The sequence below is a fragment of the Salmo salar genome, chromosome 29, assembly GCF_965601325.2.
Source record: "Salmo salar chromosome 29, fSalSal1, whole genome shotgun sequence".
NCBI lineage: Eukaryota > Metazoa > Chordata > Actinopteri > Salmoniformes > Salmonidae > Salmo > Salmo salar.
In genome coordinates this window covers 21274809-21292025 of record NC_138319.1, presented here as the reverse complement: position 1 = coordinate 21292025, position 17217 = coordinate 21274809, and the positions used below count along the sequence as shown (strand labels likewise).

Here is a 17217-nt window from a genome sequence, read left to right as displayed (position 1 = left end):
CCTCGTCCCACACTGTGACACTAAAGACATCGATTAACGAAAAAACAACTTGCCTGACTGATCTTCCTGTTCCTAACTTTTGTTTTCACAGGCATCAAGGTGGACAACTCACTTTCTTATTAAAAATGAAACATTTTCTGTCATCACAAATTCTCATGTAAAGGTTTATCTAGAATAATATTTTGTGCCACAGTCTAAACATAATTATGACGTAGGCCTTAATTCAAAGAACAATTAATTGAAATGGGCTATTTATTTCCTAAGATACTTATAAAACGTTATATACTGTACTATAATACGTATTTCTCCCTTCATTGACGAGGTAAAACAAAACAATATATTTTTTTACAAACAAATAAAGAACTGTCCACGAATAAAGTCTACACACTTACGTATGCCATAACATATATATATCTTAACTTAGCCTTTATTTAACAACACATTTTTATTTACAATGACGGCCTACACTGGCCAAACCCGGACGACCCTTGGCCAATTGTGCGCGCCATATGGGACACCCGATTACGGCCGGTTGTGATACTGCCTGGAATTGAACCAGGGTGTCTGTGTCTGACCGCTGCGCCCCTCGGGAGCCCCTACATACACGTGTCCAAGCATGTACATTTTTCTATGCATCTACAAAAGATACAAAATGCATTGAGTGTACAAATAGGCCTAGCATTTAGAATAAAATCGCATTTAGGATACTGTCTTAGCTACTGTATCCCCCCAGGTAAAGATCAGTAGCTATACTAATAGTCCCATAGGCACAACATTATCACATATTTTCACCACTAACTGAATAATTGAAATGTCAATGCAGCCAAGGAGGTGGACCACAAACAAGCATTTGAATGGTAATACTTAGGACAGTTTGTGCCAGTTTGTGAAAGTATTGCTACCTGGGTTGACCATACACTGCATTTACATGTCCAGCCATTGTGAACAAATTGTATCTGAGGAGGGTAAAAGGCTCAAGTACAAAGTAATCAGTGATCACCTTTGCATTTGAGGTGTACTAACAGCATGATCAACAACATGCTGTGAGAGACATGTAGACGGCGTTTCAATTTGCACTTTTAAACCAAACAACAAAGAGACATTACAATGCCTATAGATTCAATCATGGAGTGATAATCACATCTAACCAAGATGAGTTGCCCCCTGACAGTGATATATGTCTGGACAAAAACATAGGGAGTGTAAAGTAAAAGCATAGTCTTTAGGCTACATACTACATTCTTGTTCATTGCAATGTTTGATTTTAATTCCATTTCTGGAGGTTAAATTAATACACATATTTCTATCACTCACAGCCATTTAGGCCACCATTGCTAAACACATTTGTGTAGGTAAAAGGAATCCATATATTTATACCACTCACAGCCACCACCATCGCTAAAAATGTTTTGTCTCTCTCCACAATTGAAGAATAATGCAATCCTTGGTGAGACAACTGTTAACTTGGTTGAAAAACTGTTAAAATCAGTACTACCCCGAGGGTACCTGAACAACAATGGGACAGATCTGAAGAGACACTTTATGGCAAAGATGTGAGGAAATGAACATTCTGATCCAAGGAGAGATAAACATGTTTGACATGTGTAATAAATTAGGCCTACATAGAAGTGATAGGCTTTGCCACTATGATTGATAGATATGTCAATTATAGTTATAACCCACTGGGCATAGACATTAATTCAACATATATTCCACATTGGTTAAACGTAATTTCACTGAAATGAAGTGAAAACAATGTGGAGGATTCAACCAGTGTGTGCCCAGTGGTTCAATTCAAGAGTTGACAATAAAAATGTCTTAAAACGTTATGGGCCTATTTAAATTAAAATATGAGATTAGGAGACTGAGCACAACACCCTAACCATTAAACTTCATTACCACATTTAATCAAATGTAGTCTTTTCAAGGTGAAGAAAGGATACATTTTATCAATCAAATATGGGAACTCACAGTGGCACTGGCAATGATATTATAAATAACTAGCTATTAAGTGTGCACTCTGCAATTAGCTAGTTCAATCTTTTAAAATCTAAATGCTGATCATTTTATGGATATCCGATAAAGAGGAATGAATTGCACCAAAATAAATCAAACCATTCATTAAACTGTTTCTGCCAAATACTTTTTAGCATCTTTCTGTCGAAACTATTTTGCTTGTGCAAATTACTATTTAGTTCAAAATGTGTGTATAATGGAAATAATGAATGGACCCTTCCAGGGGCGCGGCCTCACTGCCAAGATACCTGAATGAAAGACTGATTGGCTGCGACCTTGACCCACACCCAGACACATTCACCTATAAACAGCATACCAAGGAACTTTCGAGCTTCTGGAAGGGTGGTTTTGTGGTTTTCAATCTTTAGGAAACTGCGTGACAATTTGTTTGGACGGTTCTTGTTCACATAGGCCTACTAACGTTAGTGAAAAATATGGCAGACTGGAAGCTACCAGTGAGCTTCAACCCATCCTACCACCGTTTTGCCTATGGTCTCGTGTACCAACCAGGGGCTGAGCAAAATCATCCTAACTTCTCCAGCTGGACAGAGGCCACATACAACCCTGGGGTCAGCGCCAGCTACTACTCGCAAGCGCAGCCACAGCATCAATCACCATCCTGGACTCCCGAACAAAACAATGCTGGCACGAGCAATGGCCAATACCCGGGTTCTGTGGCATGTCTTGGTGACCCTCACAGCCATACCCAGAGTGGCCGCCTTTTCATTTCCAACAACCGGGCTCCGCATGATCCGCAAACGGAGACCGAGCGGCCAAGTAGTGACACTCAGAGCGACTCAGAGACCCACACCTCACCAGGTAAATAACTACTGCTACTGGTATGTAGCTAACATTAACTAGTTCTTGTTTTGTGATCACCGAGTAAGTCTCTATCCGTGTAAATGCGTCCTACTGTACTCTAGGTAACTAGTTTGTCAATGTAACGGGCGGTATCGTAGACATAGTGGTAGTTATTGCACTGTATTTGATGGGTCTCGGGCTAAAGTGACGATCTCCCTCTCAAACGGAGCCCATGTGTGTTTGTATATCCAACGCCGTCTTACTGGTTATTTGTTATGAACCGCTAAAAGTGACCACTGGCGCAAGGGTTTACTCTTGGTCAGATTGCGTGGACAATGGCACAACCACGTTTGCACGTGAGAATTTAAAGTAATCAAGCAAAAAACTGACTTCACATACCAGTAAGCGTACATACTTTTCTCCTTTCCTCACTCAGATTCTTTGAGTTTTGCGAACGACCGAGAGGCGCACAATTCTCAAGCCAACCATACCACCTGGGTGAGAAATGAGTTGGAGACAGCCAGTGGAAGCCCAAATGGCAGTGGGCATGTCTCCAGTTCTCCTCCAGAGGAGTTTAGAAGTCTACAAGTTATGGGGAGTGAGGACTGCACCCTGCAGTCATTGCCCCCATCTTCCCCAGAGAAAGTGGACAAGAATATCCCTAAACAAAAAGCTCGAACTGCTTTCTCAACAGGCCAAATGGGTGCCCTTACTCATAGGTTTAACATGCAGAAGTACCTCACCCCTGCTGAGATGAAGACCCTGTCTGGACTGACTGGGCTAACTTACAAACAGGTGAGTTAAGGCTACTCACTGTGTTAAGAACAACCTGCACTTCACAAATGTATCAAATCATAGCTGGTATTTGTTTCTGTTGCCCAATGTGTTCTTACAGGTAAAAACATGGTTCCAGAATCGCAGGATGAAACTGAAGAGGCACCAGAAAGACGAAAGCTGGGCACCACCTGGGTACCCCAACCCTGGCTACCCCAACATGCCACAGCGCCCTCAGGTGAGCACAATTGTAGTGCTCTAACTTAATGTAGCAGGTGAATAAAGATGCATGAGCACTGTCAGCATCTGTTTTTCAGGGGAAACAGGAGTTGGGGTGAAAATATGTTAACCCTTAACTGCAAACATCCACTTTCTGCCATCCCTGCAGAGAGTGGGTGCTCTGTAACCCTGTCCAATAGTAATTTTCCTTACCCAATTAAGGCATTTGACTATTTTTTTGCAATACTACACTTACAGTATATATTGCTCAACCACTTGTCTAGCTTGTGCATCCTGTTGGTCAGTAACAGAGTGGCAATAGGCTTGGACATAGAGTGACTCATCCACAATGGAGACCTGTCCCTAGTCTGGACAATGTCTTAAAGGCAGGATGATACATCACTACGCACAGCTGTGCTTTTGACCTTTGGTGATATTAACCACCATCTGTTTTGTTTTTTTAGTTTCAGGGCGAACCCCAAGCACAGATCCAGGACCACACCATTGCTCAACAGTTTCGAGAGGCCATGTTAAGGAAGAGTCCTCAACAGAACCTGCCTTACTATGCTGTTGGGTACCCTCGGCCATCCTCGCCCCCCCAGCCCCCTGCAAGGCCCCTGGGCATCTGGCCCCTGCCCCCAGCTGTGACCCATGAATACCCCAATGGCTACAGCACGGTCAGTGTAAACCACCATACTAGCAGCAACAGTGATGACTGGAAAGTCATGAGCCCCATCCACATGACTGTTCCACAAGTCTAGCCAATAACTAACATAGGTAACATGTTAGTGGTCTCGGTGGTAAATTCACTGGTTTGTCAAGGTATTACATTTTTTCTCGTTTTGAATGATTATTACAATTAAGATTCAGACACATGCAATTCTCTATTTCGTGACGAGGTGTTGGCTAATCTTATCAATCCATTTTAACCATTCGCTGGCCCCACTTGAGAAATTGTATCCCTTCATATTCTTAAAAAAAATCTGAAGTTTGTTTTATACCTTCCAAAGTTTTTATCTGTGTATTGAATATCGTTGCTGTTTTGACATTCTGCTTTTTGATACTACTCTGACGAAGCTTTGCTGTGTCTATGCTGGAAGTGGCACGGTTTTATTCCCTCACTAGCCTACTTGATGAAGTGATCTGTGCAAGGCACTACTAGATGTTACACATGTTCCTACTGAATGTTTGTTGGTCCATGCCACACCAGATTTGTATCCTATTGGATGCTCTTAACATTATTGCCATGTTTTATGACCACGTTGTACAGTGTGTGGTGATTCCTTCCCCTCCATGTCAGGGTTTTGTTCACTAGGCCCAACATGGGGAAAATGCATTGACATGTACAATAACTGGTTGTCTCGGCAGATTTCAAATGCTACCTCCCAGCGTAATGTTTTTTCTACTTTGTGCCTATATAACAGTGTCAAGTGTTATTTTTTAAAATGAGTACTAGTTGTATAATTAACCCTATTGTTGCATAGTCAACCTGTAATAAAATTGTGGGATTTACTTGTTATCTTGGTTGATGTACTCGTGACATTTTGGGCAAATGGTTTATTGGTAGATTTTAACTTGATTTTTTTTTTTTTTAAGGCGTTGTTAGATGAACCCAGCAACCTACCTGGTGTAAATATGTACATAACTCAACACTGACTGCTTTGATTCTGGTTTATGGTAATAAATGTAATCTGTTACTAATGTTACTCTTTCATGGGGAAAGAATGACTTGGTACACAAATAAACCATGTTTTAACAGGGCAAATGTTCATTCAAAATACTTAGTTTATGTGTACCAAGCTTGCTTGTGTATATTCCCAAGCTCTCATTTAAGTAGCCTTGTGTGCTGGAATAGCTCCGCTACCTGCTGTTTCTGTACAAGTGCATTCCTTAGCCAGGATGCTAGGCTCAGGTTGGTGGCACCATAATTGGGAGAACATGCTCGTTATCAATTGCATCGAACATGGCTTCCAAATGTTGGCCATTATGAGCCGTTCTCCCCTCAGCAGCCTCCTGTGAATAAAACTGAATTAAATCAGAGTAGGCCTGGAACTATCTTGCGCTAGCTCAAAGTGAATAGGTTGTAATAAAAAGATGTCTTTATTGAAAAGATTGTATATTTACACCAGAACCAAAATCAGTGGATGGTGACTAGTACACACTTTCTCCCATCACTTCTGCCAGAGGCTGATGCCAAACTGCAAGCCTGCAACACATTGCACAACACACTCAAAAGGACACATTCATCCCTTTATAGATACCCTTTCACCTAACTCCCAATTCCCTTACTCAACCTCTATGGCAGTCTTTCATATTTCTACAAGGCCCCTGGGTTCCCCCACCCCATGAGGCATATACACTGACCAATTCCTATGTCCAAATGCATCCTTCACTTCCTTGTGGCAACCACTGACCTGTATGTGATTGGTTAAGAAAATACTTTTTTCCAACCAATCAAATCGACTAAATGAAAGGACAAAGACATTCAAACTGGGCTGTTATGTAATCGGCTGTACATTCCCTTAGTCCATCTTGAGGCTGCGGTAGATGTAGCGAATAAAGACCAGCGAGGCCCAGAAGGAGACAGTACCCAGCATGAGGGAAAAGACCAGCGCTGTGAGGAGAGAGTAACCAAAGAACTCTGCGCTCTGCACCAGGCCGCTCATACTCGAACGATTGCGGTAGTAAAAGACTGAGTAGACGAAGATGAAGAGGCCCGTGGAACCTGTGCTCAGCACACTGCGCCACCACCAGCGGTAGTCCTCGCCCGACAACAGGAAGTAGGTGAGCGCCACCGAGATGCAGGCGCCCACCGAGAGGAGGATGGCGAACACGCAGAGGAGGATGCCGTACAGGGTGTAATGCTCTCGTCCCCACACGGTGGCGAAGATGTAGTACAGCTCCACTGAGATGGCACTGAGGGAGAGAGGTTAGGGTCAGGAGTAGGCTAGACAATATACACACAATTTATGCCGGTGTTCAACGTTCAGATTACTTTAAGCTCGCTGCTGAAAACAATCACAAATAGATTGCCCTGACATGGAGGGAGAGAACTGAATCATAAAACAAGACAGGAGTAGGATATACACACTAACGTTATAGATGCACTCTATTTCTGGTTTATGTTCTGTCACATGACAGCTACTAAAAGGCACGACCACAAACTAAATGTGATCGATTGGTTTTATACACAATGAGTCATTGCCACAGAAGGTTATAGACTCTAGAGCGACAGCTGTTTAACTGAGACAGGGGGAAAAGCACTCACTCATGACTCAGCAACAGGACTCCATTACCAAACCCAGAGAGAAGCTCTCTGTTATATTGATCTTGTTACACACATACTCGCACACACCTGAAAGGCAGGAAGCCCCCAATGGCCATGTGTACAGCCGTGTGCTTGTACCAGGGCTGTGTGGGGATCTGGCGGGCGATGTTGCGTGTGCGACAGGGGGCCTGGAAGTTGCCTGCACGGTTCTTGCCCACAATGCCCCCGATGACAGTGAGGGGGAATCCCACCAGGACCCAGGCCCCCAGCAGCAGCAGCACTGTTGAGGCAGGCAGGGCCTGGGTGGAGCCGCTCCACCAGTGGACTGAGTTCACCACACTCCAAGTCAGGAACAGGGGAGCTGTGGGGTTGAGGGAGGATGGTTAGAGGAGGGAATCAAGGAAGTAGGAAGAGGGTGGGTAACAAGGTGAGATGGGTGGAGAGAGGGAAGGAAGAAGAGTGGAGGAAGGAAGAAAGGGAGGGGAAATAGAGGAGAAAGTCCGGTTCAAGCAGAGATGGAGAGAAGATTTATGGTAATTGAAACTCAACAGTTCGACACACATCCTGCCTAAAAATGAATACAGTGTAAACTTTAGATGTTCAGAGTTTTATTGTAATTGAAACTCAACCAGAATTGTCAAAAACAAATGACACGAACAATCTATATGGAATATTTACGATATGTATGACGTGATTCAGAAGACCAAATCTGTCCGCTCACCTGAGAAGAGTGAAGAGGTGAGAATGATATTCCAGACCCAGCGCTGGCCATGTATCTGTGTGTAGAAGCTACAGGAGCAGTATCCTGACACGCAGCTCGTCAACGCGTACAGCATGATGGCCGCCGAGTTGATAGCACCATGGCGATGCACGTTAAACATTCCCAGCAGCGCCATGACGATGATCCCTACAGCAACCAGAGACACAGAGGTCAAATGGGAGAGCTTGGGGGAAGGAGCCTGTAGTGATAACCACAGTTCTTAATTTCTACAGACTACTTTGTCACAGGCATGGTCCATGTACATTAAATCACATTGTATTTGTCACATGCCCCGAATGCAACAGGTGTAGACCTTACCATGAATTGCTTACTTACAAACTCTTAGACCAACAATGCACTTCAATAAATAGTTAAGAAAATATTTACTAAATAAACTAAAGTAAAAAAATAAATAAAAAAGTAACAAGAAAATTACATAACAATAACGAGGCTATATACAGAGGGTACCGGTACCGAGTCAATGTGCGGGGGTACAGGTTAGTCGAGGTCATTTGTACATGTAGGTAGGTGTTCACATCCAAGTTATGCGTGTGTCCATGCTGATCAGATCAGCAGTAATTGTAAGATTGAATTAATGTGTTCTGAGTGTTAAACCAGTGTTGATGGTTACCTGTGGCCAGGGTTAGAAACTGAGCCCCCACTCCCAACACGGCACACAGCAGGCTTTTATAAGGGGGGAACCTAAAGACATCTGTGTGGATGATCTTCCAGCCATTATCCCCTTGGTCCAGATCATCACAGCCGCCCTCCTCCTCAACATTGTACCTACAGGAACAACCAGAAGAGAGAAAGATCTTGAGATATGGGAATGTCATTCCCACAAAATTTAGCTACAATTTCCACACATAATCCCAATAAAACATGATATATAGCCACAAATAGACCTACTCTAATTATACCCAAACTCTTACATGCCAATATCAATGTGAGCTCTCCAGTAAAACAGAACATCCTTTTAAAAAAAAAATATTTTTATTTTATTTTCTGTTTTCTCCCCAATTTCGTGGTATCCAATTGGAAGTAGTTACAGTCTTGTCTCATCGCTGCAACTCGCGTACGGACTCGGGAGAGGCGAAGGTCGAGAGACGTGCGTCCTCTGAAACACAATCCAACCTAGCCGCACTGCTTCTTGACACAATTTCCACTTAACCCGGAAGCCAGCCGCACCAATGTGTCGGAGGAAACACCGTACACCTGGCGACCGTGTCAGGACGCCCACAGGAGTCACTAGTGCGCGATGGGACAAGGACATCCCTGCCGGCCAAACCCTCCCCTAACCCGGACGACGCTGGGCCAATTGTGCGCCGCCCCATGGGTCTCCCGGTCGCGGCCGGCTGCGACAGAGCCTGGACTCGAACCCAGAATCTCTAGTGGCACAGCTAGCACTTAGCTGTGCCTGCACTTAGCTGTGCCTTAGACCACTGCGCCACTCGGGAGGCCCCAAAACAGAACATCATTAATGTTTAAACCTCCTCACTCCGTCCCCTCATTGGTCACCTGGCAAAGTCATTCTTGAGGACCCTCATGAGGATGATGATGACGAAGCCCAGCAGCAGTACCACCAGCACCAGGGAGTTGATAATAGAGAGCCAGTGGATCTCTAGGGTCTTGGGGAAGAACGAGTAGTCCCTCAGCCTCTCGGCCCGCCGGGCGTGGGTCAGAGGGCTCTCGAACCAGTGCACGCTGTAGGTGAAGGACAGTGCCAGCCCGCCGCCCGTCCCCACCGCCCCGTGCCCGGCGCCACCCTCCTCCAGGGGCACTGGCTTAGAGTCCTTCACGGAGACGTTGGCGAAGATCACAGAGTTGCCGTTGTACTCAATGTTGAAGTCCAGGTGTGTCCACAGCCCCACCTATATACACACACCCACACAGACAGACACACAATGCAGGTAGACATATATTTGGGTTTTGCCATGAGGGAGAGAGAACTGAAGGGAGTCAGACTAACCCACCTTATGACTATGTGGCAGGAAGCCACTCTCCTCCATGTACCCTACAAAGCCCCAGATGGGAATGTCATCCAGGACAAACTCAAAGTAATACAGCTCCTCTATGGCCTCTCGGAGTTGGTCCACCTACATGAAAGGAGCAATAAAGGAAAAACATCACCAACTAGGTTTAGTTACACCTTTCCATGATGCAATGTACTGTGAAGTTCTGCGTATTTTGTCCAAATGCAAATACCTCTTTCTCTGTGAGGGTTAGCTGGCAGAGTAACTTCTTCTCTGTATTCTCTCTGAATTTGATTTCATACAGGGACTCTGCCATCCGATCCCCATCAAGTACTTCTCCTAGACTAAGGGACTTGTGGTGCACCTGGGGAAAAAAATGTTCTCATGGTATGCCAAGTCTTAATATAATTATTATACACACACACACACACTACTAACATGCATCTGTAGAGCCCTACAAGCATAATTCATTAGTCATATATTTGCATATCTACCAGTGGAGGCTGCTTAGGGGAGAACAACTCATAATGGCTGGAACGGAACAAACGGAATGGCATCTAACACATGAAAAATATGTTTGATGTACTTGATACCGTTCCACTTACTCAGCTCCAGCCATTACCACAAGCCTGTTCTCCCCAATTAAGGTCCCACCAACCTCCTATGATATTCACATGTATTCACTGACCTCTTTAGGCCTGCAAACAGGCAACGTGTAGTAATGATACGTTTCCTGAGGGTTATGGTAAGGACCAACTTTGTTGACATATAATGTTACAGGATCCCCTTGCTTGTAGCTCACTGTAGCCCATGTTATATGTGGCACGAGACACAGGACCAAGATGCAATAACCTATCATCCGGCAGACTCCTTGCTGGTTAGGATGTTCAATTTCAGCCATCATGGGCCCTGTTGAAAATGAATAGATTCCAATAATTGAACAGGTCAATTGTCAAAAAGCCTATAAGCATATTCAGTGAGAGCAAACCATTGCATCATGTCGATATAACATCACTTTGCTATATCAACAACAGCCATCACCTAGATAGCGACTGTCCCTGGCTACCTGTGAAACAACAACACATCGATAGTGCATTGCAAGAGTAAACTCTGCAAAGAGTCTGTACGTAGTCAGTGTTGACTCTACTAGCTACGTTATTACAGTTGAATAAACATACAGAATTACTTGCTTTCATCTATAAAAAAAAGGTCCTCTAGCTACATCGAGGAACTAGCTATCGTACCGTGCATCTCGCTAGCTCTAGAACATATCGTACCAAACCTGTCTGCCCGCTGGATTCCTCAGATTCCAGGCCCAAGAATACTCGCCTCCTCAGCGATGTCCTGCTAGGATTGAATCTAAATATTGATACACATTTTTAATATTCCAGTTAGTTTCAATTTTGCTACTTCGATTACCTAGAAATCCAGATATGTGTCGTACTTTTAAAGACACATGAATCGGGATGAAGTAGGTACCGACTCCACGTCACCTTAAAAAATAAAAATAGCTAACGATGGCTGACTTTTCCGGAGTGGGCGGTGGGAAGAAGCATAAACACACCTCCACGGTACCTATCTTCAAATCTCTTATATTTTACTATCTAAATAAAATATGATCAATATAATTATTTAGTTTGTGCATAGTAATTGTCGTTGTGTCTCCTCTGATTACTGTTTAAATTCATGATATTTCTCTCGACCGGATTTCCCTTAGTCTCATCAAATATGTTTATTTACTTCCTGTCAAAGACACAGGCCTTTTAATCTGTTACCGGTCAATCGATGAACGATACTCGAAGAGTCCTGGATTGTCAACCCAGTCTCTCATTAATTTTGTACCATATGTTCAAATTTTAATGTCTTATTACAGTTTTCGTATTTTCTTCGCAGCCCGAAACAGAAGATTCCGCGAAAGTGACACGAGAACAGCCAGTGAGTTGCATGTAAGCAATGTTTTATTCGTATGTTAGTCATGATAAATCCTTATTTTATAAAATGTTATATTGTAGAAAATATTCACATTCAAATATCTTCAAGTTGCTAACGTTAGCTAGCAAGCTAGCTGTCTAAACTCAATTATAAATGAATGCAGCCCTTAGCCGTGGTATATTGGCCATATACCACAAACCCCCGAGGTGCCTTATTGCTATTATAAACTGTTTACCAAAGTAATTAGAGCAGTAAAAATACATGTTTTGTCATACCCGTGGTATACGTCTGAAATACCACGGCTGTCAGTCAATCAGCATTCAGAGCTCGAACCACCCAGTTTATAACAGACCAATACCACTGGTATGACAAAAAAAAAAGTGGAACTCTGTAGTGAGTGTTGCAACCAAGGACAGACGATTTGTATGTGTTACGCGCTTCAGCACTCGGCAGTCCCATTCTGTGAGTTTGTATGGCTTACCACAGTTGACCAGGGCAGCTCTAGCAGGGCCGAAATTTGACGATCTGACTTGTTGGAAAGGTGGCATCCTATGTCAGTGTCACGTTGAAAGTCACTGAGCTCTTCAGTAAGGCCATTCTACTGTCAATGTTTGTCTATGGAGATTGCATGGCTGTGTGCTCAATTCTATACACCTGTCAGCAACAGGCATGTCTGAAATAGCCAAATCCACACATTTTTTATTTATGTATGTATATATATATTTTTTACCCCCTTTTTCTCCCCAATTTCCCCTTTTTCTCAACAAGAGGCAAAGGTCGATAGCCATGTGTCACAAACACAATCCCGCACTGCTTCTTGACACAATGCACGCTTAAAACGGGAATGTACACAACCGTGTCAATGTGCATGTGCCCGGGCCGCCACAGGAGTCGCTAGAGCGCGATGTGACAAGGACATCGCGGCCGGCCAAACCCTCCCCTAACCCGGACGATTGGGGCCAATTGTGCGTCGCCTCATGGGTCTCGCGACACAGCCCGGTATCGAACCAGGATCTGTAGTAACACAGCTAGCACTACCTTAGACTGCTGCGCCACTCGGGAGGCCCGAATCCACTAATTTGAAGTGTCCACATACTTTTATATTTGTAGTGTATGTCAACATGAATATACTTTGTATTTTCTTCTAACCCATTCTAATATGATATTTTCAAGTCTCTGTTAGTCATGTGATTTCACTTGCATCCTCAGCCACCTCATGGGCACGTTTTACCAGACCATCCACATGCTTAGGCACGGGATCAAACCTGTCTACGCATTTGATGGCAAGCCCCCACAGCTGAAGTCACAAGGACAGGGGTCACATCAAGATCACAACTTTATTGCACCTCCTTGGGATGTTGATATGCATTATGTATTTTCTAAAATGTTGAACAATGTCTTTTTTATTTAACCAGGCAAGTCAGTTAAGAACAAATTCTTATTTACAATGATGGCCTACACTGGCCAAACCCGAACAACGCTGGGCCAATTGTGCACCGCCCTATGGGACTCCCAATCACATCCGGTTGTGATACAGCCTAGATTCGAACCAGGGTGTCTAGTGACGCCTCAAGCACTGAGATGCATTGCCTTAGACCGCTGCGTCACTCGGGAGTCTTAATCTAACCTCTCTCTCTGTGTGGTTTTATCTGGAGAAGGATGCTGAGAAACTGCTGGCCCAGGTGCAGGAAACAGGTACAGGAAGTCACCAACAGCAAATAAACATTTACATGATACAGAAATTACACCAACACGTGTGTAATGATGACCAATTTTTCTATTCACCACCAGGGGTGCAGGAGAACATTGACAAGTTCAGTAAGCGTCTGGTGGAAGTTACCTGGCAGCACAACGACGAGTGCAAGAAGCTGCTCACCCTGTCGCCACGGCAACAGAAGATACGGACAGCCTGACATTTGGAGCAGGGGTCCTACTGAGGCACCTCACCACCAGCGACGCAAAGTACTACTGCAGTTTCTATACCACCTTAGCCATCTTTCATCCCAGTCATACAGTTTATCTAACAGTATTATAACAATAGAAGCTGTGTGTGTGTTGGATATTTGTTTTTGAGGTTACTTATAACATTTCGGTTTCTCTATCTTAGGAAGCTTCCTATCCTTCTGTGAGTTCACCTGTGTTGTGACTGTCAAACTTTGTAAGAGTTTGTAATCCCAATTCTCCATTGTTTTAATTTGCTCCTCTTAAACGCACACATGCACGACAGTCCCACATAATAAGCAGTCCCTAGTTTGAGTTCCAAACCGTCACGCAGCAGTTATCCCATTCCCAGAAGTCAGTGTGAGTGTCTCCTTGGCCCCTTGCAGAAGCACCCTGCCCCAGAGGTCTGGCTGTATAAGGAGGCCAGAGGTCTGTTCCTGCAGCCTGACGTTGTGGACTACTCCACCGTAGATCTCAAGTGGAGCGAGCCCGACGAGGACGCCCTTATCCAGTTCATGTGTGCAGAGAAACAGTTCAGGTACAGGATAGGGTCGACATAATAGAACATCACTGTGGTTATATTGCAACCCTTATGGAGCCTCACTCTGATTTATTTGAGTAAAAAATGGCAGGGGTGAATCCTACTCTTCCCATTGACGTCAATGCATGACTAATGGGAAATTTGACTTAATGGTGTAAATACGAGAATATACGCTTCAGTCACACTTTTGTATTCTAAATAAGTCGATTTTATTTGGATCATTTGATGTGGCACTGTACTTTCCGACAATGGCACTACTTTTTCACACTGTTGAAATCCTGCTCCACATCCACATGATGTTACGCCATGGTTGGTATGAGTGATAAAATGTCTCATACTGTGAAGTGTGTTTGTGCACAGTGAGAACTACATCAAAAACGTCTGTAAGAAGATGATGAAGAGCCGACAAGGCAGCACACCGGGATGACTGGACTCTATTCACCATCATCGGCTCTCTGAGAGAGAAACAGGGAGTGGTAGTAGGTGCCAGGCACACCGGTTTGAGTGTGTCAAGAACTGCAACGCTGCTGGGTTTTTCACACCCAACAGTTTCCTGTGTGTATCAAGGACATTCAGCCTTCTTGACACAACTGTGGGAGGCATTGGAGTCAACATGCAACTCAATATTAGGAAGGTGTCCTTAATGTTTAGTACACTCAGTGTATACCATACCTCATCTATGTTTGATTCATGAAAAACATTGTCCACACCATACTGTATCTATATTAAAATAATCCTCTCTACTTCCTCCTTTTTATTTAGGAACCTGAGATAAAGGGATTAGCCAACAAGAAATGGAAGACCGGTGCAACCCCAGGCAAATAGACTTCAAAGAGGAAGTCAAGCAAGGAAAGAGGAAGTTGAGGAGTGTGTGTGATAATTAGACATCTACAATTACAGTATCTAGCCAAGTCTGTTCTTCATTTTGAAAATGTGAGAATAAGGTAGTAGTTAACGTCTTCCAATTAAACTAGCAAGTTTTATTAAAATGATTTTTTCTTAAATAAAAGTAATAATGAATTTTGTATTTTGATTTATATTTATCCAAATCCCACATGCATTCCCATTTAAGCCCGGAGATATAGGATGGTGAGATGGTTCTATTGACAAAAGTTTTGTTTAACTGCTTTCGACACCTTGTAGAGTCCATGCCCTGACAAATGTAGGCTCTTCTGACAGGGACAGGGGGGATATTGCCCTTTTAATGTAAGAGCTTTTTTGAAAAGACTGCCTGAAATTTCTGCCTGCTTTGGTGGAATGGAGTTTTGGCCTGCCTGGTGACATCACCAGTCAGTAAACTACTTAAAATACCAATCAGAGAGTTCTAAACCTTTCTGCCAGTAACAGCTAGTTTTCCATCTTCCACTCCCCACTCAGAACACACCTAGACAGTCCTAGCAAAATCCATGCTTGAGAAATTGCTCATGCTAAGAAGCTATTTTTGTTTATTTTTGACCAAACAATCACAGTAAGAGGAAACTGCTCAAGGGCACATCAACAGCTTTTTCACCTTGTCAGCTCTGGTATTCTAACAAACAGTCTAAACGCTAGGCATAGTAATAGGAAGTATGTCACTGATGTGACCCAATTGAATTGTAACACTTTTTGTCAGAAACCACTACGGGTGTGTGATAGCTTCTCCTTTCCTGTGGATGGTTTTCATGATTTTAAGGCAAGTGTTTTAATTATCTTTTAATTTTAGTGTTCAAATTAAATGAAGGAAATTCATTGCAAGTAATGAGATTTAAAATGTTCAAAGCACTGCTGTTAGTTCATGTATTTGCTTCACAACTGAAATACCTATTTGATATGAGCATTGGTGTAAAGTACTTATGTAAAAATATTTTTTTTTAGGTATCTGTACTTTACTATGTATATTTTTGACAACTTTTACTTAACTACATTCCTAAAGGAGATAATGTACTTTTTATTCCATGCATTTTCCCTGACATGCAAAAGTACTTGTCAAATTCACACATTATCAAAAGAACATCCCTGGTCTATCCTACTGCCTCTGATCTGGCGGACTCATGAAACACAAATGCCTTGTTTGTAAATTATGTCTGAGTGTTGGGGTGGGCCCCTGGCTATCTGTAAATTATGTCGGAGTGTTGGAGTGGGCTCCTGGCTATCTGTAAATTATGTCGGAGTGTTGGAGTGGGCCCCTGGCTATCTGTAAATTATGTTGGAGTGTTGGAGTGTGCCCCTGGCTATCTGTAAAGAAAAAAGAAAAGTGCTGTCTGGTTTGCTTAATATAAGCAATTTGAAATTATTTATACTTTAAGGTATCTTTACTTGTAGTGAAGTATGACAATTCTGTACTTTTTCCACCACTAGATATGGGGATGGTTCAATGCAATACATCTCTAATCCTAATAATGCCATGATTAAGAATGAATCATGAATAATGATGAGAAAGGAAGTTAATGGCTACAACAAAACACCCACATGAAAAAATACTATAGTATCCACTGGAGTGTTTTTGCAGACGTTACTGTAGCATGTAATGTTTTTGCACACTAAGTCTTGAGGAAACCTACCGGAGAAATTATAAAAGATAAAATGTTCCATAACGTGTTGGTCGGTAGGACTGGGATCTGAACAGATAGTTCAGCGCTTCTGCTCTTTTCTATAACCTGTAGAGAACACAATATATGCTCTAGACTTGGCATGTAGGTCTTTCACTTATGGGTGGCACAAATTGGGATATGGGAGAGGGGAGTGGGCAGGGTATATGCAAATTAAATACTTAGTATTTACTATAGTTAAAAAAAACTACTGTTTTTGCAGACTGTAGTGATTTTGGGGACATTATTGTAATATTTACTACAGTGTTTAAAAAAAATACCCACAAACAAAAGATGACATTCTGTACTGCCACCTTATATGAAACATTTGATCTAAAATGGTGAAGAATTGAGCTAAATGTAACATTTTTGCTTCACTGTCCAAATACATACAGAGGGGAGTGCATGTGTTTTACATACGGTGC

At 43.0% G+C, this 17217-nt stretch overlaps 2 protein-coding genes and 1 pseudogene across 9 annotated transcripts; 2 read left to right on the top strand and 1 right to left on the bottom strand.

Moving 5' to 3' along the window:
- Positions 1-2316: 2316 nt before the first annotated feature.
- Positions 2317-4592, top strand: nanog (nanog homeobox). The gene is made up of 4 exons (XM_014181073.3): positions 2317-2835; positions 3254-3612; positions 3713-3829; positions 4275-4592. The coding sequence occupies exons 1-4, from the start codon at positions 2451-2453 to the stop codon at positions 4569-4571; spliced, it is 1158 nt and encodes a 385-aa protein (XP_014036548.1). The 5' UTR covers positions 2317-2450; the 3' UTR covers positions 4572-4592.
- A 1295-nt stretch (positions 4593-5887) lies between these two features.
- On the bottom strand, positions 5888-11542 carry tm9sf1 (transmembrane 9 superfamily member 1). 7 transcript variants are annotated; one of them, XM_014181067.3, is made up of 10 exons: positions 11305-11542; positions 11089-11170; positions 10500-10720; positions 10044-10175; positions 9812-9934; positions 9357-9709; positions 8470-8624; positions 7800-7985; positions 7166-7439; positions 5888-6726 (listed from the first exon to the last, which is right to left on the bottom strand). In XM_014181067.3, exons 3-10 carry the CDS (start codon positions 10713-10715, stop codon positions 6333-6335), a joined length of 1833 nt encoding a protein of 610 aa, XP_014036542.1. In that variant the 5' UTR covers positions 10716-10720; positions 11089-11170; positions 11305-11542; the 3' UTR covers positions 5888-6332. The 7 variants fall into 7 exon arrangements, with proteins under 7 accessions (XP_014036542.1, XP_014036546.1, XP_014036543.1 ...); XM_014181071.3 differs by having other exon boundaries at positions 11094-11170; XM_014181068.3 differs by having other exon boundaries at positions 11089-11158; positions 11231-11540.
- LOC123731530 (flap endonuclease 1-like) lies at positions 11251-15250 on the top strand (annotated as a pseudogene). Its single transcript, XR_014383078.1, has 5 exons — positions 11251-11382; positions 11705-11746; positions 13399-13438; positions 13535-13705; positions 14071-15250. The product of XR_014383078.1 is annotated as a flap endonuclease 1-like (transcript).
- The last annotated feature ends 1967 nt before the right edge of the window (positions 15251-17217 follow it).

What these genes read in the sequence shown, in the direction of transcription:
- nanog (XM_014181073.3), top strand. Translation starts at nt 2,451, where the DNA reads ATGGCAGACTGGAAGCTACCAGTGAGCTTCAACCCATCCTACCACCGT. An exon ending in AGAGACCCACACCTCACCAG is followed by an intron (nt 2,836 to 3,253) that starts GTAAATAACTAC and finishes TTCCTCACTCAG; the next exon opens with ATTCTTTGAGTTTTGCGAAC. An exon ending in CTGGGCTAACTTACAAACAG is followed by an intron (nt 3,613 to 3,712) that starts GTGAGTTAAGGC and finishes GTGTTCTTACAG; the next exon opens with GTAAAAACATGGTTCCAGAA.
- tm9sf1 (XM_014181067.3), bottom strand. Translation starts at nt 10,715, where the DNA reads ATGATGGCTGAAATTGAACATCCTAACCAGCAAGGAGTCTGCCGGATG. An exon ending in CTGTTTGCAGGCCTAAAGAG is followed by an intron (nt 10,176 to 10,499) that starts GTCAGTGAATAC and finishes TTTTTTCCCCAG; the next exon opens with GTGCACCACAAGTCCCTTAG. An exon ending in GTTTCTAACCCTGGCCACAG is followed by an intron (nt 7,986 to 8,469) that starts GTAACCATCAAC and finishes TGGTTGCTGTAG; the next exon opens with GGATCATCGTCATGGCGCTG.